The 26,120-nt window shown below is 40.7% G+C and overlaps 1 protein-coding gene across 1 annotated transcript in view; it reads left to right on the top strand.

Annotated features, from left to right (window-relative positions):
- The first annotated feature begins 2,049 nt into the window (after positions 1-2,049).
- LOC110980536 (uncharacterized) overlaps positions 2,050-26,120 on the top strand; it is a 35,325-nt gene continuing 11,254 nt past the window's right edge. Inside the window, exons 1-6 of the mRNA XM_022237323.2 lie at positions 2,050-2,344; positions 6,529-6,637; positions 17,196-17,268; positions 20,755-21,527; positions 22,042-22,150; positions 22,996-23,196. Of these exons, the coding sequence (XP_022093015.2) occupies positions 2,209-2,344; positions 6,529-6,637; positions 17,196-17,268; positions 20,755-21,527; positions 22,042-22,150; positions 22,996-23,196 (1,401 nt within the window). The 5' untranslated portion in view covers positions 2,050-2,208. The remainder of the gene's footprint in view (positions 2,345-6,528; positions 6,638-17,195; positions 17,269-20,754; positions 21,528-22,041; positions 22,151-22,995; positions 23,197-26,120) is intronic.

Genomic DNA, 26,120 nt, shown 5'->3' with positions numbered 1-26,120 from the left:
CAAAAATAGAATACTGTTTTGCAATATAATCATCTTGTTTTCACTAGTCAACGGATGAGGAAAACCACTGCATTGCTGTTTGAACAGCAGACGAAAGACATGGAGAGAAATCAGAAATGAGAACATTATTGAAAGGAAATGTTTATTGTTAGGATCCTGTAAGTTTCCTGGAACGAGAATGACAATTAGAGGCTATTACTGATCAATCCAAACGGTTTCCCGGGGATTTCGCTTTGTATTAATAGCGTGGCATGACTTCGGAGATTTTTTGTTCAGCAGGTACATGAGGGGTTTTATATTCCTGAAAAAAATATCTGCATTTAGAACTTCTAATTTTAAATGAACTTGAATACCCGTTGTGTGTCCGTGATACACTGGTAAAATCTCTCATTAAAGCACTTGCCCGGGCAAGACCACTTCCAAGGGGTATGTGGAACCACTGGCCCCAATGATTGGCTGAAGGATAATGAGCTGGATCACCATGGACCTGGGCTGACCTAACGGGGAAAATGGGCCTACTAAAATGGTGTTCCAAAATGATACTGCGTCTCACAAGAAAATATGTGTGATACTATGAACCGTTCATTTTATGTAAAAGCAGCTCTGTCAAACACTTGAAATTTATACGTGATAGATACTGGTTTCAATTTAACACGACGGCTACGATGATATCGGACGTTCGCAGTGCAATGCATGTATATAGTAATGAATGACTTTGCCATATTATCTAACTACGGCCAAATACGCGCTGTTGTAGTTGGGACGTGGGTGGGGCTCACTATTTTGGACCAAGTTTTGGGACCTTATCATTTCCATTGTGAAAAATACTTCAGTTTATGGGCCTTTACACACAAAACCTCAAAATCAAATTTTGTCATGGCGGAATCGACTTTTTCCCACAAAATTATTTCAAAAAGAAGAGCCATAGTCCTTCCCCCATTCTCGGAAAATGGAATACGTGGTCGGTGTTTGTTCCCCTTCCCATTGTTAAAGCAGGCATCGACTACAAATACTGCTTACAAAAGTTTTTCTCATACTGACGTCCAATTTACAAGCCAAAATACCACTGCGGTTGGTATTTGTAAAAAAAAACCTATTAATGAAGTCATTTTAACCCAACAATTTGGTCTGCTCTGAAACCCAACAGTGGAAAGAAGAATTGGGAATATTTAGCAAAGATTTATCCAAACCAGGTACCACTAATTGACAACTACTTCAAAACCCAACATACCAAACACATAAGTTTACCCCATGCAGCTTTTCCAACACCAAGTAAGCTGTAAATCACAAGAAAAATGACCTGTCATCATCACCACCGTCTCCACCACCTTCCCCGTCACCCTTATTATAAATTATCACCATATTATATCAAGGCATCATCATCAGTTTCAAAGGATAACGCGGTAAAGAATATGAAAGCGGATCGATAATTAATTTTATGAAATTCAAGTTGCAGTTAAAGAGATTTTTTTTGTCTGGCTACTTCAGATTTACTAAGCCAAAAATCACGTAGTAAATTTATTGCTTCGTAAAAATTTTCTTGTACTCAGTAGGCCCCCATTGACAAAAGTATGCTATGTCCTCTTCTGAGCCCCCATAATATATCGCCCTCTTGCGGCTGGAGTTGGTATACTTTCACAGTTTGGTACTCGTGGATGCTAGTCAGCCTAAAGGGGCAGATTAAGGTGTAATTTGCATAGGTTTTTGCCATGTTTTGGAAAGCGCACAGTTGCCTGCACAGTTCGTATTTGTTATTTCACTAAAGGGTTAAAGTAACAGGGTTGAAGTAACACACTGAATTTCATCCGCCATTCAAAGTATGTTCACCCATATAACAAAATACTTGTTAAAAACAAACAAATCATCGTTCATGTTATTTATAGCATAACTCCATTGGTCATGACTCACAAGTTGAGTCTGGCATCCGCCGCATTTTGTCACGTTATTTCCATTGAGACATTTTGCACTGTGGACATTAGCCAGACTACTTAGTTCAATGATAAAACCGATCTGGTACCCAAACGCCTCTATTTGTGTACACATAATAAATGGGATTAACCTATATTGTGGAAGGAACCGTTCCAAGCTTTATCACCGAAAATGACAGTGTAAATTATCTACCATTTCCGGGTATCAAAACCATCCAATTCTAGGAGAATCGTTTGGATGTTTCCCCAGATATGATGTGGAGGGGACAGTGTTGTCAGAATGGATGACAAAAAATGGCGTTCTGGTTGGATTCTCCTGCTGGTTTTGGTCCAGATCAGCGTGAAGTTCGTCCAATGCCGCCCGGTCGCGTCAAAGGAAGATGACTCGCTTGCTTCGGCGGGTTTGTTGACAAAAGGTTTGTCAATGTTTCTTATCACAAAATAACTAAAAAGATACAATTGATTTCCTTTGCTGTCTGCAGTCAGGGAAAAGAATTCCATAAATGGAAATAATTTTCCCCTGCAGTTGCCTGGGCAGGCTAGGCCTACACCTCTATCATATTATTCCCTAAATAACCTCAAGAAGAGGATCAGCAAGTCAAACAATTGGGTAGCTGTAACCAAGATTTTAATTACTTGTCTGAGACCTCTTGAGAGAATTAGGAAAATTCATATTCTATGGTCAGCATGATGGTCAGACATGCAATGATGTGATGAAATCATTGATAATGTATTGACAATTGACAATTATTGTGTCCAGATGTCCTTCATGTCTGATGTCTTAAACTAGTGAGAGCAATAATCACCCCCAGAACAGTGGGGTAAGCAATAGTGAATGTGACCTAAGAAGTCAGAGTTGGTCCGGGTAAACATTGAGCATGTTGAGATATTCATGTAGCCTACCGTGTACGTGTAGCGGTGTGATTGTTCATATGTTACATGTATTAATTGTCCAGTTATGCACTCCATTCTTATGCATATTCAAGTGCATTATAGGGAAGGCCATGCCGGGGTTGGCAAGATGGCTCCTGTGAGCTGATCGCACGTTTCTGAATAAGCCTAATCATTTGTGTTTGTATTTGTTTATAATCCGCATTGTCACCGGTGTCCTGTCAATGTCATCTGAAACTATTTGTAACGCATAATCCGGTTACAACACGTAGAAAACACTTCATAACTTAGAACTTTTCAGACCAGTCTCACATTATCAGGTTTAAATTATAGGGCTTGTGCACAAGGCATGCACATGATGCAGGGTATCAAGTGGCACCTGTATTTGGAACTCTTTCGCAGTCGGTAATTTGATGTGCTTCTTAAAACTGACTTCATGTTCAGTGAAATTCAAATTGCCTATTCATTATGCTCATTTTAATGCCATGTGAATTCCTTGTGCTCGTGATTGATGAACTCTTGCATTGGTTGCAAAAGAACTACCGGGTAACGTTAGGGTCTAATGTTAGTCTGAGTAATTCCCTACGAATCACTTTTATTAACATTTGGACATGATCAGGCAATTAGTAGGGTCCTGGAGCCCTCCATACTATGCCTTGTCTACCATTAATTACTTTCACTTAAAACTGCTCATACTCCAATCATACCAATAAAAGTCCTCAGATTTCATCCCTAGAGTTGAAAAAAACATGCTAAAACAGTCCTGAAAACTCACTAATATAATAATGTGCAAACCATAAGAACCAGCCATGAGTTGCAATGGAAGATTCCAAAGATGGTGGTTAGGTTCACTTACATGTACTTGTATCTTTGGGAGGAAAAGAGAACTAACCCTGTTCAAGTAGACTCCTGTCATCAAGCTAGAAGTGGTCCTTTTTTCATGTTTAATTGTTGTAGTGATTCAGATCACATACTAATTTCAGGGATAATATCAATGACGTGACAGTATGCTGGCCAAATGAGTCCGCCATTCATAATTGAGCCTCGGGTTTGAGCCTCTTTCCCTTCTAAGCTTCATGTACACATACCTAATATCCAGCGAGAAGTAATAATTACTGCTAGAAGTGGTGACAAATGATAGTACTTACATCTTAAACACCGTAGTTCATTTTAAAGTAAAGTTTAACTTTAACATGTTTAAGCTAAATTAATGCCTGACAGATTTATTGGGTACCGGTACATACATGTACATGTAGGTGTACTTGATATAATACACCTGTACTTGTACTTTCAAAATTAATTAAGTTCTTCTGCCCCAACTCTCACTGCAGAGGTACAGTACATTGTACATGTACATGTATGTCATATGCTAAACTGTGCCAGCTCAGTTGAGTATGCCCAGCCATTGGCAACTGTATACTTACTTGTTCAGTACAAAAACCGGTAATTGAGTAGAAACCTACATGTACATATGTACTATACTTACATGTATACCTGTACATGTACCCGACTGTTATCTATATTGCTTAGGGGCCATCCATCATTTTCATCATTTTCACAAGTGTGCAGACCGTGGGGGGGGGTGTTAAAGACCTCGTATACGCTTTTTCTGAATATGAATCTGTCAATGTGCGAATCGGCGGTCACTTTCAAATTTTGCAGATGTTGCTAGCTAGTATCAGTAATGTCTGCTTTTCAGGCCTTGAGTTTTCAGGTGTTGTTTTAAACAATGTTTTATTTGAAATTAACATTTCTGTTAACCACAAGACTTAAATGTACATCATTGTGCCTGGGCAATAGGGGATTAGGCCAGTGGAGCTCTCCATCCATCATCTTTTTTTGCTGGCTGATGTACATTGTACAGTACTGGTATATGTACACTTTGGGGGAGGTGAAAGTCAACTTTTTGTACACTTATAAAAAGTGATGAGATATAGGCCCTATGGATGTACATGTAGGCCCTGAGAGCAAGGGTGATAAAGAGAACTTGCAATCTGTACATTATACTCTATACCAGTGTGTACATGTAGGCCCTGAGAGCAAGGGTGATAAAGAGAACTTGCAATCTGTACATTATACTCTATACCAGTGTGTACATGTAGGCCCTGAGAGCAAGGGTGATAAAGAGAACTTGCAATCTGTACATTATACTCTATACCAGTGTGTACATGTAGGCCCTGAGAGCAAGGGTGATAAAGAGAACTTGCACTTTGTACATTATACACTATACCAGTGTGTACATGTAGGCCCTGAGAGCAAGGGTGATAAAGAGAACTTGCAATCTGTACATTATACTCTATACCAGTGTGTACATGTAGGCCCTGAGAGCAAGGGTGATAAAGAGAACTTGCACTTTGTACATTATACTCTATACCAGTGTGTACATGTAGGCCCTGAGAGCAAGGGTGATAAAGAGAACTTGCACTTTGTACATTATACTCTATACCAGTGTGTACATGTAGGCCCTGAGAGCAAGGGTGATAAAGAGAACTTGCAATCTGTACATTATACTCTATACCAGTGTGTACATGTAGGCCCTGAGAGCAAGGGTGATAAAGAGAACTTGCAATCTGTACATTATACTCTATACCAGTGTGTACATGTAGGCCCTACTTATTGTACATGTACATAGTACATGTATATTAGTGTACAGTGTACATAAAAATAGTCATTTTATTTGTCCACAAAAAGGAACAACAGTACAGCATTATGCGTGGTACCAAGAATTCTGTTAAACATACATGTACATGTACATAGAGCCAAACATAACTTTGTTGTGTACAGTATACTGTACACATGTATACATGTATTTCATAAACATTATGTTTAAGGCGACAAAATCACAGAATGTACATTATACATGTACATGTACTCTTCATACCAGTTAATACACAAGACATTTAAGGTACAACGTACACATGTGTATACACCATTTGCACTTGCCTGTAATTTTTCAAATTTGTTATTTTCTCTGTGTGGCATTCCATTTCATCGTTTCAATTTTTGAGTTCGCTGCCCCAAGAATTAGTGCTCAGTTTTGACACTCAAGTACTGTACATATACATGTACAGGTGTATGTAGCTCATAGTTTGCCTTCCTTGGAATAAATCCGCAGGACGTTTCCTGAGTGCCTGGATAATACATGTACATGTACAAAGGTGAGATCAATCTGCAGATATCAATGATGACCTCCAAAAGTGCATTTTTTCAAGGTTTGAGTACAGTATTTTGCAAACTTGCCTTCAAGTTTGTGTTTAGACCACCTCCCATCCAAATTGTCTTTGAGCTTCTCAGAGTTTATCTCTTTAGTGTTAGATGCACCACACACTTTTGTGCTTCGCCTATTAACCGCTGTGGTACTTGGTACAAAATGACAGCATGCCAGATGAAATTTCACAGATTGCCTGACACCGCTTCTGTGTTTTAACAGCTTCATGTTTGCAATAAGATATTTAAAGGTAATTTGGCAGTCCCTCTGAGAAATTTGGCAAATACATGTAGCTTACTACCGTTACTTTGAGTACATGTATGTGGAGAAAGTTTAACCTGACCTGTACAAGGTGAGCATGGTGAGATGACAGCAAAGCTAATTTATGTTATTTTTGGACCTTTATGAAGATCTATTGCATTTCATTATCATGTCTCAGGAATCCTGCAAGGTGGTTTTCCGTAGTTTCTCTTACTATTTTTCCTTTGCCTTTCATTACAGACTCAAGATTGGCACACAACTTGGTGTTGGGGCTACTGGTCACCATAGCAACCCTTATCAGCCTCACGATAGTGCTGGTGCTGTGTACATGCGCCAGCAAGCCAGACAGGTGGGTCGACGGAAATGTGGAAGTTGTTCAGGTTCTAGTCTGGAATTTGAAATGACCTTCCTTAAAAGCATCATTGTCCTAGTGCCATTCTACTTCCTGCTGAGGCCTCGAAACGCCCCATAATACATATTTACAAAGTTTCGCATCTACATGTACTGTAAGTTAGTCGGCCATGTACAGTACATGTATGTAGTGGTACTTGATATGCGGTACACCCATTCATCATGCATGCGAAAGTCAGTTTTTTGTAATGGAACTTTTTAACCATTCAGACATGGAGTCAAATCATAAGCAGTCTATTGTGTGAACCCTGAATGCCCAGACCCCATACACTGTCCAGTTCTCATGTATTTAACATAGGGCCTAGTCAATTCGAATAATTCACTATTTGAATGTTCCACCTTCAATTCGATCAAATATCTGCATATTCGGTCGCACTGAGCAGCAGATTGTTGATGAACAAACTTACAAAATCAGTTACAACAACGTACCTAATTGTACCGGTACTTGTCCATTATAATCACTAAAAATAGTCTCTTGCGTCAAGGAGCATCTCCAGCCATCTCCAACCAAGCCAGCAAGGTTTAAGAGATGAACAGTACTTCTTGTTCTGTTGACAATTTTTAAATTCCTTTTATATTTTCAAGTTCAACTCACATTGTACGTGTCATCTGGTCATTGGAAAGTGAAGGCCACATGCAGTTTGGACAAAAAGTACAGATACACTTGATGAAACAAAAAAATTTTTCTCAAATTTTATGCGTCATTGGAAGTTGAAGGCCACATTCAGTTGGGGCAAAAAGTTGACATACATGAACACGTACATCTGGTTAAAAAAAAACAAAAAAAGAATTTTCGCAAATTGTTCGTGTCATTGGAAATTGACATGGTTGAAAGCCAAATGCAGTTGGGGCAAAAAGTTTACACACACCTGGTAGAACAAAACATTCTGTTCTCCAACTTAACTCATTCCTACCAACTTTTCTTTTCATGAGGACAGACAAGATGGGTCTGTACTTACCGGTGGTGTACATGGTGCATGTTTCAAGTAAAAACACTCAGAGACATACAGTGTACATGTATTGTATGATTTATCAAAATTTTACATGCACATGAACTCCAACCGTAATATTTAGTGCCACTTTCTGTATATTTTGTCACTTCTCGTAGTTGCAGTGGAGCATTTTCTGAAGTGTTTTTGAAACACCATAAGGGGGAAAATGTAAATTTGTATTTTTACCAATTGATTTTTCAAAAATGATATTATCTTAAACAGTAATTAATGTCTCTGAGCAGTTTCAATTGACGCACACACTATGAACATTAAGCTGAGATACAATTTGTCTGACCTCATAAAGAAAAAGTTGGCAAAGCTATTTCAAACAGCAAAAACCTGAGGAGAACTCTTTTTCAACCACCAGTACTGTAACTGTATACATGTACATGTACCTTTTGCCCCAACTGTACAGTATGCCAGTCTGTATGTACCGGTACATGTACATGTATTGACGATGGTGCTGATTTGTCCTGGAATAATTGGTGCTGTACGGTACATGTATGTCTGATTGTCACAAAATTGGTGTCAAACTGACTGAAGGAACTGTAGCTCGGTAGTGATGTACATGTAGAGCTGACAAATGTGGACGGGATGAATTCCCCCCCTCCCTTTTTGGGTCAATGTACTGTAGCAGTCGTCATCATGAACTTTGCTCCACATCCACCTGGTATTTGTGTGTGTTTTTCTTAATGATTCCAGGAACAGCAACTCCCCATGTGAAAGCAGGATGCAGAAAAAACTCAGTTGTTTCAGTGCGGTCAAAGTTCCAGCAAACAGGGAATATCCCATGCATGTACGTGTACGTGTCTGTACCTACATGTATGCAGTTTCTCTGTAAGAATTGGAGTGCTACATGTACCTTTATCATGTTGTACCTGTATACAGTTTATGTAATTAGTCAGAGAGCATGTACATAGTACAGTACACGTATAGTACATGTATAGTACATGTATAGTACATGTATAGTACATGTATAGTACATGTATAGTACATGTATAGTACATGTATAGTACATGTATAGTACATGTATAGTACATGTATAGTACATGTATAGTACATGTATAGTACATGTATAGTACATGTATAGTACATGTATAGTACATGTATAGTACATGTATAGTGCATGTATAGTACATGTATAGTACATGTACATGAACAAATGTACATGTATGGTTGGGCATTTAATCACACTGACGCAAATGTACATGTATGTGTCCTGTGTTGGGGACCATGACATGCCATTGGCCATTGGTTGGTTCAGCGTCAGTGATTGCAGCATGTCTGAGATTAAATTACTGGTAGGGACAGTTTCTATACATCTTGGTTGTGCCCCCAGCTCTACCTTTACAGGCTTTCATACGTGCTCATATCAAATTAAAATGCGTTTAAGACTTGCCCCGTGTAGAGCAGAGGCAGATCAGGGGCGGGGGGGGTTGTACATGTAACTGACCCGTTCAGCTGCGGACTAATGTACCAATACTAGTGAAATGATGGAAAATGAGTAAGCCTACCAAAAAATAAAAAAGTCCTGGACAAGGATTGCGCTGTCCTTCTATCCATCTACACATGTACCAGGTAGTAAAACAATTACAATGTACATGTACACAAGCACATGTACATGTTGATTTCCATTGGATCTCCTTTATACAGTAGCAGGGCATCCCTTTAGTCCACCCATCAACACCCTCCCCCCTCCCATTCCTGAAAGCTACATGTAGATCCGTCCCTGGACAGGTACATTTAGATTGGATTTTCTTCATGCAGGATAAGGACATGCCGATCCATGTATGGTACTGTCAAGTCAGTGTTTGTCTATTCCCGAGCCTGATACCGCTTCTAGCCACATCGGACAAGGCCAAACTTAGAAAAACTTACCCTAGCAATTGCACAAAACCTTGATTTCTCTTTATTATGTTTAATAAGATTGCAAATCTGGAAATCAATCTGTTATTGTAGTGATATTTTTTCTACAAAATGCCCTGTATTCAATGCAGCACTGGGGCTCCCAATCCCCACATTGTGCATCAACAGATCAATTAAATCAAATATATGAAGCTGTCATTGTGGATCAGTAGATCAATTAAATCAAATATATGAAGCTGTCATTGTGGATCAGTAGATCAATTAAATCAAATATATGAAGCTGTCATTGTGGATCAGTAGATCAAATAATGTAAATCAAATGTGAAACTGCCACCACGAAGTGTGTCTCCGGCTCGCAGAAAATGTTGGTCCATGTAAAGATTGTAACCTCTACGCCTTAGTTTAAAACCAGACAAATAAATGGAACTCTGCGGGGCCCAATTTGGTCACGGCAGAGTTACTCTAGAACATTGATAGGGATGAGTTTGCGCAAATAAATGTTGTAGAAAATTGAAAAAAAAATTCAACTTGTGTACAGTAAATGTAAGCATTCCTACATGTACATGTCCGTATGCACTTAAATGCTTTATTTACGGTATTTCCCTTAAACAAACCAACCTTGCAGTGTGTGGCCTTTGGTCATATCGGCACTGGTAGTGTACATACATGTATGTACATGTACCGGTCTGTAGATACAGAACAGTCAGATGGTGAAATGTACACATTTCTTCCCTCCCTTTTTTATCATGTACACTGTACATGTATGCTGGCTGGCAACATACCGGTATCAGAAAGACAAAGATTTCTCAGATTTCTGTTGTAAATATTTCTTTCGTTTGTGGAATGTACAATGTGGCATTAACCACAGAAGACTTACTGTACCAGGTACTTACATGTACCTGTATAGAGGTGGGCCAACTCAATTGCATTTGGCTTGAAAAATCACACTAGCCGTACCTGGTGTACATGCACCTAATATTTTTCTTCACAACTTTATTTATTGATGAGAACCATGTCATCTCCAGGATGATTTTCAATGGGCCATCATTTAGCAAGGTGGGAAAAGCGAGGATTTACAGTTGCTCGTGCACGTGTCCTGGTACGTGAAAGATCAGAATTGTTTGGGGGTTTAGAGTTTCTAGGAAAAAAAACCCCAGGTATACATACATGTATATGTACACTGTACCTGTAGGAGTTTGGGACAAAAATCCTGCATGTATGTACACATGTCAGCTAGAATGAGATTCGAACCCAGGTCACAGAGGTGGACGACGAGGAGAGTACATGTACATGTACCCGGTATGTATATCACTGCACCAATGTGACTCCCGCACCCTGACCCTACCATCCTGAAACTCTATAGCCTTTTATGTAAATTTGGAAGCAGCATGCAGTGTCTTTTAGTTTGGGTTAACATCTTCATCTGTTTTTAACTGTTTTGATTTCTTTTTAAACCTAACCCGGGTGACCCCCAAGGGTGTATGTAAAATCATATTAAAAATTGGAGGATTTGGGACTGTTAGGGTTCATAAAAGATTTTCTCATTTTTTCATCAATATGAGTAGTGGGGTAGGACACATGTGGGACACTAGTGAAAAGTCTGTGTGTAGGTGTAGATGTACGTGTAGTTCTGCATGCTTTAATCATCAAGCCATGGATCATGACATCACAGGAAGAACATTAATTGTGAAGCGGGGATATAAAAGGGCGGGGGGATGTTTTCATCCTGGTGAACATGTTTTCACATTGTCTACTGTAACCTGCTTGAATTTCTTAGTACAGTACCCATGCACATTATACAGTGTGGCTCATATTCAGCTGTGTGAAAAGTTGGCATGTGTTATTTGCTTTCTGTTCCTCCTTGTCAGGAATTTTAGTGGGGTATTTTGCTTCAGCTTAACTGCATTACAAAGTCCATTTCTCTTCAATCAGCACTTGATTTCAGCAGATGAAGTTTGCTCATCGTGCAGTGCTGTTGTTGACATTTTGCACTCATTGAGCCAGTGGTATTTGACCGGCAAATTGGATGTTTTTTTTCGGCAGTTTTGGCAATTGGATGCTTTAGAACATGTCATTCAAATGTGCTCAAGAAAATGCTGTCTTCTTTCATATTCACCAGATCAAGAGTTTGTTGCTTAGTGGCACACCTACATGTATGTATGGTAGACTTAACTTTGCACTTGGATGGATTTTTCTTTTTTTTAGGGGCTAGTGGGAAATACCAGCTATACAGTAAACATTAACCCTAACCCCCAAGGGTTGCTGGCCCTAACCTTCCCCATTCACACAAAGTTAAACACCCATGTGGGACTTTTTGCACAGAGGCTGTTGGGCTTTGTTTTTCTGAGGTATGCCAAACCCAATGCAAAAGCCAGCTGTTATGGGCCTACCAGACCTAACCCCACAGAATTAAACACTTTACTACTGTTTAATTCTGTGTGGTTGGGGAAGGTCAGAGTTAAATGGGTAACGTAAATAATTGAATCGTTCAAGTTCATGGAGGCAAAGTTAAATTTCATTATGAGTTTCTAAAACAGGGTTACTGCATGTTCTAAGTACATGTTTATATTTTCTCACATGTACAGTGTTTCTTTGAAGACAAAAAGCATACCGGTACGGTCTCAAACCTTTCATTTTGTGGAAATAAGTGGGGAAAATATCTTGATTGTAATTAAGATAGATTCTGAATGATGTGTTTAAGGATCAGTTTTCACGCTTAACAAACTTGATTGCTCTCAAGTGACAGCGTGTCCTTTATGTACACCATGTTCTGTAATAACACCAGCGCTTCCCTCTCTTGCCAGCAATGTTGAGTATCACACCGTAACCGTGTTCCTGTACATGTACCATTTTTGTGCGGCCTTACTGGTGGTCCATGAGGTTGTACTAAATTACCTTTCCAACTTTTTGTAACTCCTGAAGAGAGTTAGAAATGATTCCAACTACATGTACATGTAGGTTTGGTTTCTGCAGTCTTCAGTCCACCATTGGAGTACACACATATATCCCCCCTCCCCCGGTACTGGTACATGATTGTACTACATGTATGTGCACATTTACCAAAGGTACATACATGTACATGAACCATTCTAGCTGGTGCACATTTTCACTGGTAGTTTATATTGTTATGTTAGACTTCGTTTTTGAGGAAATTTCTGTAGCTGAATTAAGAGCTATTTATAGAGTACTGTTTCAGATTATGTTTTGTTGATGTGCATGAATGCATGCCGGAAACAAAAATAGTGCAGACAGGGAAGGAACATCCTTATTTCATATTCAGGAAAATCATGCATACACTGTTTTTGTTTAGGTGCTATCTACATTGCAATAAAACTTATTCAAGCTACATACATGTATACATGTAGATCTGTAGTAATTAGTGCACCGCTCTTGAAATCTCAAATGACCTACATGTACTGAAAAAAAAAAGCTTTCCAAGTTGTAGCCGATAAAAAGTCAGAAAAAGCAAGCTGTTTTGTGTGTCATCTGATAAAACAACATCCACTCTGGAATGTTACACTTGGTGGTGTACTGGTAAACTACAATCTGAGGGCCCATTGTTATGGTTTTGTGCATGCAGACCCTGGAATTCCACAGAGTTACATTGCTTGGAGTGCCAGAACAAATACACCTTTAACCCTTACATTCCCCAAAACTCCCTGCCTGTCACTCTCTGCAGCTGCTGTTCCATCTGACATAGAAGCCTTTTTCCACGTGATGTGCACAATGTGCCACTACATGTACATGTATGTAGGTACAGTTTTTACTCACTGGTGGTACATGTACACCCATGGAGTCCCCTCCTTCCTCCATGGTACACCATAGGCCTACATGTACATACACACTCACTCCAAAAACAGCCATGGACTGTAAGAACATAATAAAACCGGTAATGCATGACTACACTACAGAAAGCTCATGAAACATGCAAAAGTTTGTCATTTTGATTATGGAGAAATCAAAAGGGTTTTTAACTTTGCCTGAAATGCGTTGAATGAGTGAATGCTATGGAGGCTTTGAGGTTGACAGTTCTATAGTACTGGGGACCAGAAACGGACAGTTAAGGCTCTATCCCCTGCCTCTTTGAATGTGCATGAAACGCACAGATTGTTCCTGGAGCAGAGACCTTTTTACACTTGTATACAACTACCTCAGAACAGTTTGGGCAATTAATATATCGGTAAGCTTACCGTTACGACACAGTACATGTAACTGATTCATGTACATGTAAGTCATACTTGTAGACATACGGGCAATTTGGAACTAAGCATGGTACAGTGTACCATACATGTATGTGTATAAAAAGTACCGTATACAGTGTACCGGTACGTGTGGATTTTTTTTGGGGGGGGGGAGGGGGAAGACATTTACACATGTATGCAAATTTGTTGAGCTGTAATCATGAAAAAAAAATTTACTGGCTTCAAAATAAAGTGAAATTCTGCCACGTGATTTTATAAAATATGCATACGTGTACAATGTACATGTATACTGTACATGTACATGTATAACAGAAATTGAAGTTATATGTACATGCATATCCTTTCCATGCATTCCGGATATAATTTTCTTGATTTTTTGTAAACATAAATGGGCTATAAAGGGCTAAATTGTGCAGTTACAAGTACATGTACATGTACATGCAATGTATACGAGTATACACATGTACCTGTACCAGTGCCGAGAGGTTGTACTGAGCCAGCATACCAGTATACCGATTACCGATACATATTATCCTGGGAGGCAGTTACAGCGCTTGACATGTGAGCCATGCATGTACATGTACATGTAGCTAGTGTACATGTACATAGATTCGTACGGTACAGTACATGTATGCACATGTACATACAGATTTGACAAGCAGCGTTCCTGGCATTTGCTGGCATGCTTTGCAGCTTACGGGATTACCATAGTTTTGTAAAGAAGCCACGAGGCACAGCATATGGCTAGTTAGTTAGTCTGGTCTGTATGGTCTGGTGTAGAGCCATGCTTGTGTTGCCTGGCCTATATCCCCATATATGGACGCAGGAAACCAGTCCGCTGTTTTTCTCAGGTAATAATTAACCACTTTCAGTGAGTCATTCATTTTGTATGCAGCTGTTTTTTTTCTCCCTCACATCATGCCTTTTCAAGCTGCAATCAAATTGGACAAGCCCTGCATATTTGCTTTTGAATTTCAATTTAATAACCAAGTGTAGCCACTTGAAATTATGCATGCAAAAGAGTTCGTGTAAAAATGAAGTTCAAAAATGACACTAGCTTTCCATTAGTTTGTCCAATAACATCCACCCCTGTGTAAAATTCAAACAAATCATTTTTGTATACGCATGTACATACACTGTACATGTACATTGTCATGAATGGAGCATCTTGGACAGCACCTCAAATAAAGTTCTCTACAGTAGATCTTTGGAAAATGGCTTGTACACATGTGCAGTCGCTTCATGCAATCTGCTGAAATGTATCAGTGCTGTCCAGTGTTAAAAAAGGGAAAAAAAGAAAGATATTTTGGGAAAGATTGTTATTCTCTGAGTGGCTTTGGAGGGCTGGAGCTGTACAGCAAAAGTGTGTGGCTGGTCTTGCTGGATGCACCGTGTTCAGGTGTTAGACTTTGTGCTGTTATATATGCTCAGCCATAATACATTTAAATTCAGGCCTATGGAGCGCAGTGCACTGGATACCGTTTTCACTGCCTCGACTTAACGACAGGAATTGGAGGATTTTGAAGGATTGAGACAGTGGTTGTCCCTCCAAGAAATGAAAAAAACAGAAGAAATAATGGAGGATTGATGCTGTATCCAATTTTTCAATGAGGTTATCGGTAGTTCAAGGATTTTGGAGGACTGAGGATGCGTACTACCGGTAGTACACTGTACATGTACATAGCGGGGGGGTGCTAAATCTTGTTTGCTCAAATGTTGATCGCATCTTATTGGTATAAAAGCTCATCTTATTGTTCAATTTAAAATAACGCTTGTTTTTAATTGTCCGTTTGGCTCTAGGGCACCCCGTTTAAATTCTATTGGTGCTCATTTTGACTGACACTATTTTTTGCTCCCAACCTAAAAAAACAAGCCTTTTGTCTACAAATCCAGCTAAGAGGACCTTTGCCTGTAAAAAAAACAAAGTAGGATGTGATGAGGAGTGTAAAAAGCATCACTAAAGATATGTGTGCAATACGATTTTGCCCAAACATCAGTGCAGTGACAATTGACATGAATTCCTAGTGTGACATCAATACCAGACCGATTGGTACCGTACTGCACCCAGTGCACTACGTGTACGTATAAACATATACGGAGTGCCATACATGACATAGGGTTTAACAATGTACATTGTATATCACACTGCTTACACGAACATCCTACTGTGTCTTGACACTGACCCTAACGAGGTACCGGGTGTTGTGTTGAAAACCAATAAAAATATTTCTCTGTGTACCAGTAGCTAGAAACAAAGACGCTCATGGTACTCAATAAAAACAAACTTGTGACAAGTACATGTACTGGTACACATCATGCTCTTTGCCTGATTTATTCAGTCATCACGTTTGGCAGCAGTGTGGATTTTTTGTTTTCAAGAATGTAGGTTTTTTTTGGACTGACCAATCCTCTTTTAATTGAAACAAGACACCTGTACGAGAACCATTTGTGTATAAAAAGGGTGCCCTTACCTTTATTGGACCAATAATTACTTACATTTAAGTACATGTACATGTAAGTTTTCTCTGTTGACTTTCTAAAAAGTAGTTAAAATGGGGGAGCTGGATATTATTTTTAACCAAAAAGTGAGAATACACGCAGCCTTGATAATAATAAAACTGAAAACAAATTACACTGAGACTGTTTGATCAGCCTTCCCCCCTCGAGGGCCCTTATGCCAGCTGCGAGTACCCCAACTCAGTTTGCGTGGATCCGTGGTGATCGACTCTCTGGTGGCTAGTTGTCCTGAGATACACTCTCTACCAGCAGTGGAAGCAAATGAGTCGCTTACAAGATGCAGTTTAGGATTAATATTATTGATTGAGTATTACGTTGCACGTATTGTTCCAGTGAAACAGTCAGATTTATCGGCATGTTTAAAATTGGTCTATGTCATTCTGGAAAGAAGACAGAAATGTTTGCATAAACATGAAAACAACATGCTGTGCCATATGAAGCCTTTCACCCAAAGTTTCCTGAAGAGCACCAGGCAAAAAGCATTCAGGACGGTGTCTGTTCAGTCTTACTCATTTCACAACTTAACATGCCTGAGTTCTATGAGTGTAACTGTGAATACATCCCTTGTATTCCAGTGCATGGAGACGCTTTCGCACATACTTTTGAAGGCACACTACATGTACATGTAGTTTCACTATGCCTTGAAATTTGTAGAACGACTCGTATTCAAATTAATCTGACCCTTGTAACTGTCACGTCATGTACTGCAGCAAGCATGACTTATTCCTTTGTCAGCAAGCTCAACTTGTAATTCCCTTTGCCCCAGATGATTGTAAATTGTCATAAAGGCCCTGCCCATTGACATTATTCATGTTTACTCGGTTTGTGCATTGTACAACCTGTTCATGTACCTCATCTTGAGTGCCTCAAAGCCAGAAGCAAACGTAAAAGTGAGTTGTCGTTTTGCTTTTTTTTTCAGTGGCAGGGATGACGAAACAAAAGGTGACACTGAAAAGGAAGAAATCCAGTTGACAAATAACGGAGTCCCAGAGGTAAGATATAACGTCCGGGGATGAGATTAGTCAGGATATTTCCTGATTTCAGGAGTTTTCCTCAGGATTTTCCTGATGTTAGGATTTTTTAAACAATCTCTTGAAAGTCCACAGTTTACCATGAAGATATTTTATGTATTAAAAGTGAGATGTACATACAAAAAACACAAGAAGATGTTATTTTAAGGGGTGTCTTGAGGTGAACACAAATATGCCATAGACCTTACTCTAGACCCCTCAAGACCTAAGACCTCTGGTGATTATTTTAGGGATATCTTATTTTCCTCCAATCTCAGCCCCGAATGTCACGTTTATTTTCCTGTCATCGACCTACAAGTACATGCGGAAAGCCACCTAAATGAGTCACAGACCTACATGTACATGTACCAGTTTGTAGTTTGAGAGTGATACATACCTGTACTGCATGTTTGGTTGCACCCTTTAAATCTTGCTCATTTGAAATCAGTAGGAAGGTTGTTTTGCCCAAGTGATGTCTGTACCAACTACAAGTAAGCCAAGTCACAAAACCGTATATCATTTGAATGAAGGATTTGCATTGTTCTTGCTTATCCGTATCCAAAACAGTTACAGGGGATATAAAGACTCAATTCATGGAATCCAACTACATGTACACTGTACATTCATTCCATCCAGCTGCCTGCATCTGTGTTATTTGTAGTGCTGTTTTTACCTACATGCAAAACTTTTGCCCTCTCTTTTTCCGGTCTTCAGGCAAAGTCAGTGCCTGAAGTACTGAATCATTTTGTGCATGACAACTTGTTAGAGCTCAAAATATCTGACCTGAGTGCACAAATTTAAGTGCCTGTCTACCTGTACTGGAACGGAACTAGTGCATGCCATCTTGGACGACCATTGACAGCTTTGAGTGCCATGATGACACTACTGATGGCCTCCCTTGAATGGTGGAAAGCATGGTGTTTCAGTGGTTCCGTACAGCACAATATGTACCGGTCGCTGTCACAATGCTTGTACAGCCATTGAAGAAGGCCCTTGCAAATAACCGTTGATGGCATTGTAAACCATGGTCACCAGAGTCGTCTAAATTGGAGCTACATGTACATGTACATGTAGCCCTCTGAAGTGATCCAAGTTTTTATTTTCTTGAGGTTGAGTGGAAGAACAAAAGGAATACTCAGTAGATCAACAATGGAGGCTACTCAGTACTGTACCTGTAGTTACCGTTACATGTACGTGTACTACACAGGCACGTGTACCGGTACATCAACATTTGATGACACCTTATCCATAAGATCCTTGACAGCTGCAGCAATGTATCTTATTTATGTATTAGGCCTATAGTCTGGGCTAAAAATCAATACAAATGTAACTCTGTGTCAGTTCAGAATTTAATGAAAGGTCACTTTTAAATTTGCAACTGAAGTCCCCATGACAACGTTGAGAGATTCTGCACAATAATAGTTGCCATGGTACCGGTACCTTCAGAATGAGGCTATTATGGTGCTGTATTGTCTTTTTGAGGTGCATGGCATTTCAGTTGAAAACAATGGATGCCAAATGAATTCATGCTTAGCCAATCATGCAACAGTTCAATTTGTTACTACATGTATAACGTGGTATAATGCTTCTTATACCACGTACTGTATACATGTAGAATAGAAGTGACCCAAATGCACTGCAGGTGCACGTAGCACTTCTTCATTGTAGTAAATTTATAAAATCTTATGTATACATGTACAGGTACATGTATGTATACCCATGACCAGTATGTTTAACTTAAATTCTATGCGGTATACATGTACGTGTACATGTACATTGCCAAATAGTCATTGAGGTTGTCTTAATTAGGCTAGTTTCATGGTTTTCAAGTACAAAGATATGATTAGCAGTAGCACGAGAAAAATTTTCTCAGCAGAAAGAGGTTACGATGCAAAAACTCATGTGATAATGTTCATTGCTACGGCTGGTTCCCAGCTGAATTTTTGCTTTAGCACATAAATTTGTCAAGCAACATTCCTGTTGTGCAACTTCTTGAAAGTGGACCCTGATGTTCATCTTTATGACAACTTTTGCTTTCAGTTAAGTCTCCATGCAGTGAAAGCAACTCAGGAGCGTGTACTGGTCTTGGAAGAATTCCAAGAGCAGTGTACTGATACATGTACAAATACACGCAAACCTAGTTTTTGGACAAGGGCCGACTTTAACCACTTGCTGCCGGTGGTTTGAAAAATGCAGTGCACATAATCGGGACTTTTTCAAGATTTTCAGTTTTCAAAATTCTTCAAAAATTCATCATTTCAAATAATGGACGGTTACACCCACACGAATTACTGTCTGCTGGCCACTCTAGTCAGACAGATAAAATCTATTGACGCCCGAGTATTTCAGCCAGGCCAGCAGCCTTGTAAAAAGAGCCCAGATTGTGTGGTGTTTTGTTCACGAACCTGGCACAGTGCGCTGCTGACCTCTTCTCAATAGGGGCCAGATTAGCGTGCAGCGGTGCTACATGTACATGTATGTGGCTCATTGCTGCGGTGGTGGAGCGTTTTTGTCCTCGGTGGTAGTCCGCTCACACTAAATGCCCCAAACCGTGGTACTGTTTCAAAACAAGGTTGGATTATCTCCACTATTGAAAGTGAAAAATGTCAGTAGTGCCCAGCAGCCTGGTCATTTGTTCCGAGTAGGGTCTTTTGTTGCCCAGTTCCCGTTGTCCGATTTCGGAGACCCTGGTCATGCGTATAAACACACGGTGCCCGAAACCGGTGTCCCCGGTGGCAAGTGGTTTAACAGAGCTGCCAGTAAAGTACATGTATAGTACTTTGAATTGATTTCAATTGAGAAGTAAACACAATAGCCACCTGTGGCATATCTTCTGGGGCAATGGATAATGGGCTCCTACATAACAAAGGTGCCATGAAGGAACGCATCGTACCGGTATAATTGAGCCAGTTCGTCATCAATTTTTTAAAAAGCAAGATCATTCAGGAATTCAAAGTGTGCGTACAAGTCTCTGTACGGCTGGGCTAATACATGTACATGTAGGTTAGACCTACATGTAGCTGACCTCGGATGTGCTTCATTTTGTGCACGTGCTGTGGAACTGGTTACTTGAAGCTTTTGTGGACGCTCTCAGGCTCTTTTGTATTGGTACTACACTGTATGTACATTGTAGGCCCATGTGAATCACTTTGGCTAATACATGTACATTGTACAGGTACATTGTACATGTACATGTATGTACCTACATGTAGTGTGGGCCAGTGAACAAAAGAGGTCCACATACATGTAATGCGTATCGTACAAACCCTGTGCGGACTACACTGGGTCCAAACCCTGTGTAGTCTACATGTAAGGCGGGTTAACGTGATTGACTTGCTCAAATGCAGCCCAAGTTTTTCTTATTTGAAAATTTGTTTTGAGACTTCTTTTTTTACAAATGTAGGAGTATTTGAACACTTCACAAATAACCCATTTAAACATAATGACCAATTGCTTGATCATGTACAGAGTCCCTCACCAGAAGCCTTAACGGCTCCAGACTCGGAGACAGCACTGACTGTCTCAGCTAACAATGCTCGGAAGATGCGCTCGGCTAGTGTCCAGTCAGCATCCTCCAGCCCAGGCCACTCAGACGATCCACTCACCCGATGCTCCACGTGTGAGCGCAGGCTACCCGAACTCCCCCCCACCCCCATGCCGCCAGTCACGCCCACCAATGAGGACGAGGAGGATGACTGTAATCGGATGTACGACGTTATAGGTGAGACCAAGAATTCCCCAGCCAGCCCGACCAATGAGGATGGCAAGAAGGAAAATACAGACGACGAAGTGGAAGATGATCAATATGCCTCTGTTACCAATAATGCCGCTCTCAATCAGGCACGTGGACCCCAAACCGAACTGGCAGAAGATACTGACTATAACAGTATCGGAGGCGGAAACGTCCGCAAAACAGACGTGGAAGAGGGCGATGACCCATACACCAGTGTGGTCGTGGGAGGGGACACCAAAGAGGTGGAGACCAAGGACGACAAGGAGGGCTACTCGCGACTTCGCAGCATCCAGAAGCGTCCGGCGAGAGATGAATCATCAGAAGCCAGGGAGAAGGATGGCTATGCCCGCCTGAGGGACATCACTTTGGGCAGTGCTACAGTGGATGGGGCAGTGGGCGGGGCAGTAGGCATGGTTAAAGATGATGATGAAGAGGTGCCACCTGTTCCGTACAAACCACCTGACCTCCAGAACGAGGAGGACGAAGAACCAAACTCAACAATTCCAAGGTCAGTTACATATATACATGTACATGTAACTCACTACCTGCTGTGTATTCTCAATAACTATAGTACCTTTCCAAAAGGAAAAAAACTATGTGCCTGGCATGGGCATTGGCAGGGGGGATCTTTGTTCCCTTTCCTTGAAAAAAAAAAATAGAAAACAAGTGGAGAAAGCAAAAGTTATGAAAAGTAGAGATGAAAATCTCCAATTCGCTTGAGAACAAACCTCAAAACTGACCCTGTCCGGCTGTTGTTTATTTTCCTAGCCGACAAGCTTCGTCCTTCCAGAAATCTCCCTGTCCCCACAAAAAAAAAGGTTGTTTGTTCCTGGAAAAATCCTGACAGTGCCCATGATACCTGGTTGGGTGTAAAATGGCTGAAGTTCCAATTTCATTAAAATGCTGGATTAAAGTATATCGTCGCAGTGGATCTCTGAAGATTGGGGAAGTTGGAGAGGAAAAATGGTTTAATAAGAAAGATTAAAGGCAGAGTAATAGTCACTGGATTGTTTTTGGAATAGGACTCCAAGTGTTGGCACAGCAGGTGCTTCAGCTGCAGTTGGTGCTGTAGCTAACAGCGACGGAAATGCTGCAGCACCAGCAAAGAAGAGAGAGCCGCCATATACACAGGTAGGCGGACAGGCATGCCTGGTAAATGATAGTGGGACTGTTTACAGTAAGAGAGAGATGGCAGAAACATACGGTAATAGGCCTCAAGCTAGACCAGGAGAGGGTGCAGTTGTCCTAGCAAGGGAGGGGTCCTTTGGTAGTAACTGCACTGCTGGTTCACAAACGACTATGAATCGCAAGCATTGAAGTTGCATCGCTACCAACAAATTGAACACTCCTGACCAGCATGGCTCTTCTAAACCGAGGGGGGTACATGTACATGTACTTCTGCTCATGTGGATGAATCACTTAGTGGCTGGTTCTTGTACTTGGCACCAAAGTGAACGTAACATTGACATTAGATCAAATATTTGTGCTGTTTACCTGTATTTGCAAGAGTTGAACACATTTCAACTCAAGTGGATTTTGCTGCAAATGGTTCTGTGATGTCAAATTTGCTTTGCTTTTCCTTTTGCCTCTACTGCAATGTACCTGTATGAACCAGGCTTTAGAGAGAAGTTAACTACAGACCCCCCGTACTTACATGTACATGTACTTGTACATGTACAAGTACATGTACATGTAGGTGAGCTGAAGGACGTTGTTGCTAATACATGTAGATACTTTGATGAATGCAGGACAGACATAGAAATAAATAGAAACCTTATGAAGGGGAACCACATGAGAGAGAACCAGTGACCACCCCTGTACACAGGAAGGGCAATGGATATGGTGTGACAGTTTTGGCTGGTAACCAGATGTGCTGAGCAATATTCTCTTTGCTTAGCAGTTCAGTCAAAGTGGCCGCTGTTCTTAAACGATTGCATGAGGTCAGGTCTCCTGTGTCTACTTCTGCCTCCTCTCAGGTGTCAGCCAGAGAGAGTCTGGAGGTGGTTCGCGCCCGGCAGCAGGCTGAGCAGAATGCCCGCATTGCTGCCCATTACCAGACCATTGAAGAAGACCAGAGCCTAGACGCCGACCATGACGGCATCTACGAACCTGTGGATGATCAGCAGCTGGATGGCCAATTGGTGATGTCCCCTCCACCTCTTCCTAGTGACCGACAGGTAATTAGCCATGCCCCTTTCTTATTTACACTGTGCATCTCAAGACTTGGCAACATGGGCAATTCACAACACAGTGCGCCACCTAGAGGTTGCCACTGAAAGGCCATTATTCACAGTGCATTGTGGGAAATGGTTGACAATTCTTTTCGTCGGCTACATGCAGCTTACTGGTACTGAAATTATTCTCAGTATATTTTTGTCAGGGAAGAAGGTTATGACGTTTATTTGAGTAGCATTTTTAATTATTATACTGTCCTCTTCATATGGAATGTCCTAATCTATAAAAAAATTTCCCAAGTTGTCTACTGATGTAAGGCAATCATGCTTTTGTTGACAGGAGACTGGGAAAATGGTCTCCCCATGGCAACCTCCTGGTAGCGCACTGTATTGTGAATTTCCCTATTCTCTGCAAAAGTGAAATTGTTCACGCTAACTGGGCACATTAGTAAGATTGTGTTTCCTAACCAAACACAAGTTTTCAAAAATAACGAGAAATGAACAGAAATAATAGATCATGCCTTGACTTTGTACTTCCGTTTTTGTTTTACAGGGAAGCTTCTTTTCATTATCGATTTTGGATTATGAGTTCGGTGATAGTGTAGTTAGTTTCCACGTTTACATGGGGTTTCCTAGCTGCTTTGTTTCAGTGATGGTGTATACATGTATTTGTGCATAATTAAAAGGCAGCAGCAACAGGAAAACAAAAGAATGGAAAAGTACACAGAAGTACAACTCTAAAAAGTTGCATAAAAAAAAGTCAACCTTTTTGGGGTCCCCCCCACAAATTCCCTCTCCCCTTGAAATTGGGTTCTGACCTGCCAATGGCTGGTCTCTGTGGTCAGGTAGTGGGTTCTGACCTGCCAATGGCTGGTCTCTGTGGTCAGGTAGTGGGTTCTGACCTGCCAATGGCTGGTCTCTGTGGTCAGGTAGTGGGTTCTGACCTGCCAATGGCTGGTCTCTGTGGTCAGGTAGTGGGTTCTGACCTGCCAATGGCTGGTCTCTGTGGTCAGGTAGTGGGTTCTGACCTTCCAATGGCTGGTCTCTGTGGTCAGGTAGTGGGTTCTGACCTGCCAATGGCTGGTCTCTGTGGTCAGGTAGTGGGTTCTGACCTGCCAATGGCTGGTCTCTGTGGTCAGGTAGTGGGTTCTGACCTGCCAATGGCTGGTCTCTGTGGTCAGGTAGTGGGTTCTGACCTGCCAATGGCTGGTCTCTGTGGTCAGGTAGTGGGTTCTGACCTTCCAATGGCTGGTCTCTGTAGTCCAGAGTCTTTAAAGCAAAGCAAGACAAGCTGGAACAAAATGTGACCCAGTACATCGAAATCGGGAATAAGTCGCAAATTGAGTTTTTGAAATATATACATGGTCAGAAAGAAAATTTCTCAACCTTTCAAATGGTACACATTACAAGTGTTGATGGTAACCTTTCATACATACACTTCCAAAATAAACAGAAAACACCACATCGATTTTTCAACACTTACCCACATCCCCACTTTACTCGGCTATGACGTAAAAGGGCCTCATGGACTTATTCCTGAGTACGATGTACCGGGTCACAAATATCAATTTTTAAGGACAGCAAAGGCTGCATCTGAACTACTTGGGTGTGGCTTGCAATCACACAGGAGTCTGTGGTCGTGACAGCAGCCGTACCCCAGGAAGTTGTACACACCTACATGTATATGTATGTTGTGTAAATTTAAGCCACGTCCAAGTTACATGTATTTACAATTGGCCCAACAGAGAGCCGATTTTGCGAAGCTGCAAAGAGTGAAAATTTCTTAATACAGAAAACAGTTTTTCTGAAAGCAGAAATCACCGGTCCAGAAGTTGTAGTGCACATGTACATGTATATTGCTTGTGATCTGATTTTTGGCTCAGATGGGAACCTGGTTCTTACAAAGATAGATTGCATGGTACAGATGCAGAAGATGAACTATTACATAATGAACAAATCCCATTTTTTGACATTTTTGTCGTGCCGGTACATTTAACGGTATACAGTACTACGTGTACAGTATATGTGGTTAATTTCCTTTGCACAAGAGTTTGTTTCCATGAAGGTTTGTCAAATGATGTTGAAACAGATTGTGTCTCTCGGTGCTTTCTGTATAGGTTGGGTTACAGTCATGTTTGGATTGACTCAAAAAAAAAGGGCAGTATGGTGAAAGAGGTTTCACCTCAGTGGAAGAAACGAAAGTGACAACATTACAGAAAAACTTTGTTTATCTTGTGTGGAGGAAATGTTTGCCATGGCTGCTGTTGATTTGCCGACCCTTGTTACCTCCTGGGTATGAAAGAGGAAGTTTGAATGTTTTTGCAGCCAAACAAGGAAGTAATACTTGGTGCTGGAACAATGTACGTAAAGGGTGGAGGGTCTTTCCTGCCTGCGTGAAAATGGAACTGTGCTCATGCTGAGTTGATTACGGTAGTTTCATATGGACTTGTTCCAATTAAAATGGAAATGTGTAGTAAGTTTGTAGTGGTCATGTTAAGTATTTTTCTCACCAAGTGGCGAAACACAAACTGTACATGTACTCTACCGGTATGTAAGCACGTGATTTCATTTTCATTTTGAAAATGTTCCACTGTGCCATTTGGCTTTCATATTGTAGCACAGAAGTTCAGCATCCATGTACATGTACATGTACGTGACTGTATCGTAGGACACCATGCTTTAATACGTACATGTACTTGTTCACTTGCAATGTTGAAAAAGTTATTAGATTTTCCCTCTTACATGTACGTGTGATCTTTAACCCTCCAAATTAAGGTTCTACTTGAACGCTTCTGCCCACTGAATGAACTCACAGACATCAAAAAACCTTTGAAGCGTAAATTCTGTGTGAGAAAAGCTAAGCCCCTACTTCAAAATCCCACATACTTGTACATGTAGTGTTTTGTGTGGTAGATTCTATACAAAAT

Source organism: Acanthaster planci, linkage group LG10, assembly GCF_054643075.1.
Source record: "Acanthaster planci isolate LZ-2023a linkage group LG10, COTS_SCS, whole genome shotgun sequence".
Classification (NCBI taxonomy): domain Eukaryota; kingdom Metazoa; phylum Echinodermata; class Asteroidea; order Valvatida; family Acanthasteridae; genus Acanthaster; species Acanthaster planci.
The sequence above is the reverse complement of the archived record's forward strand: the minus strand, read 5'-3'. Positions and strand labels throughout refer to the sequence as shown.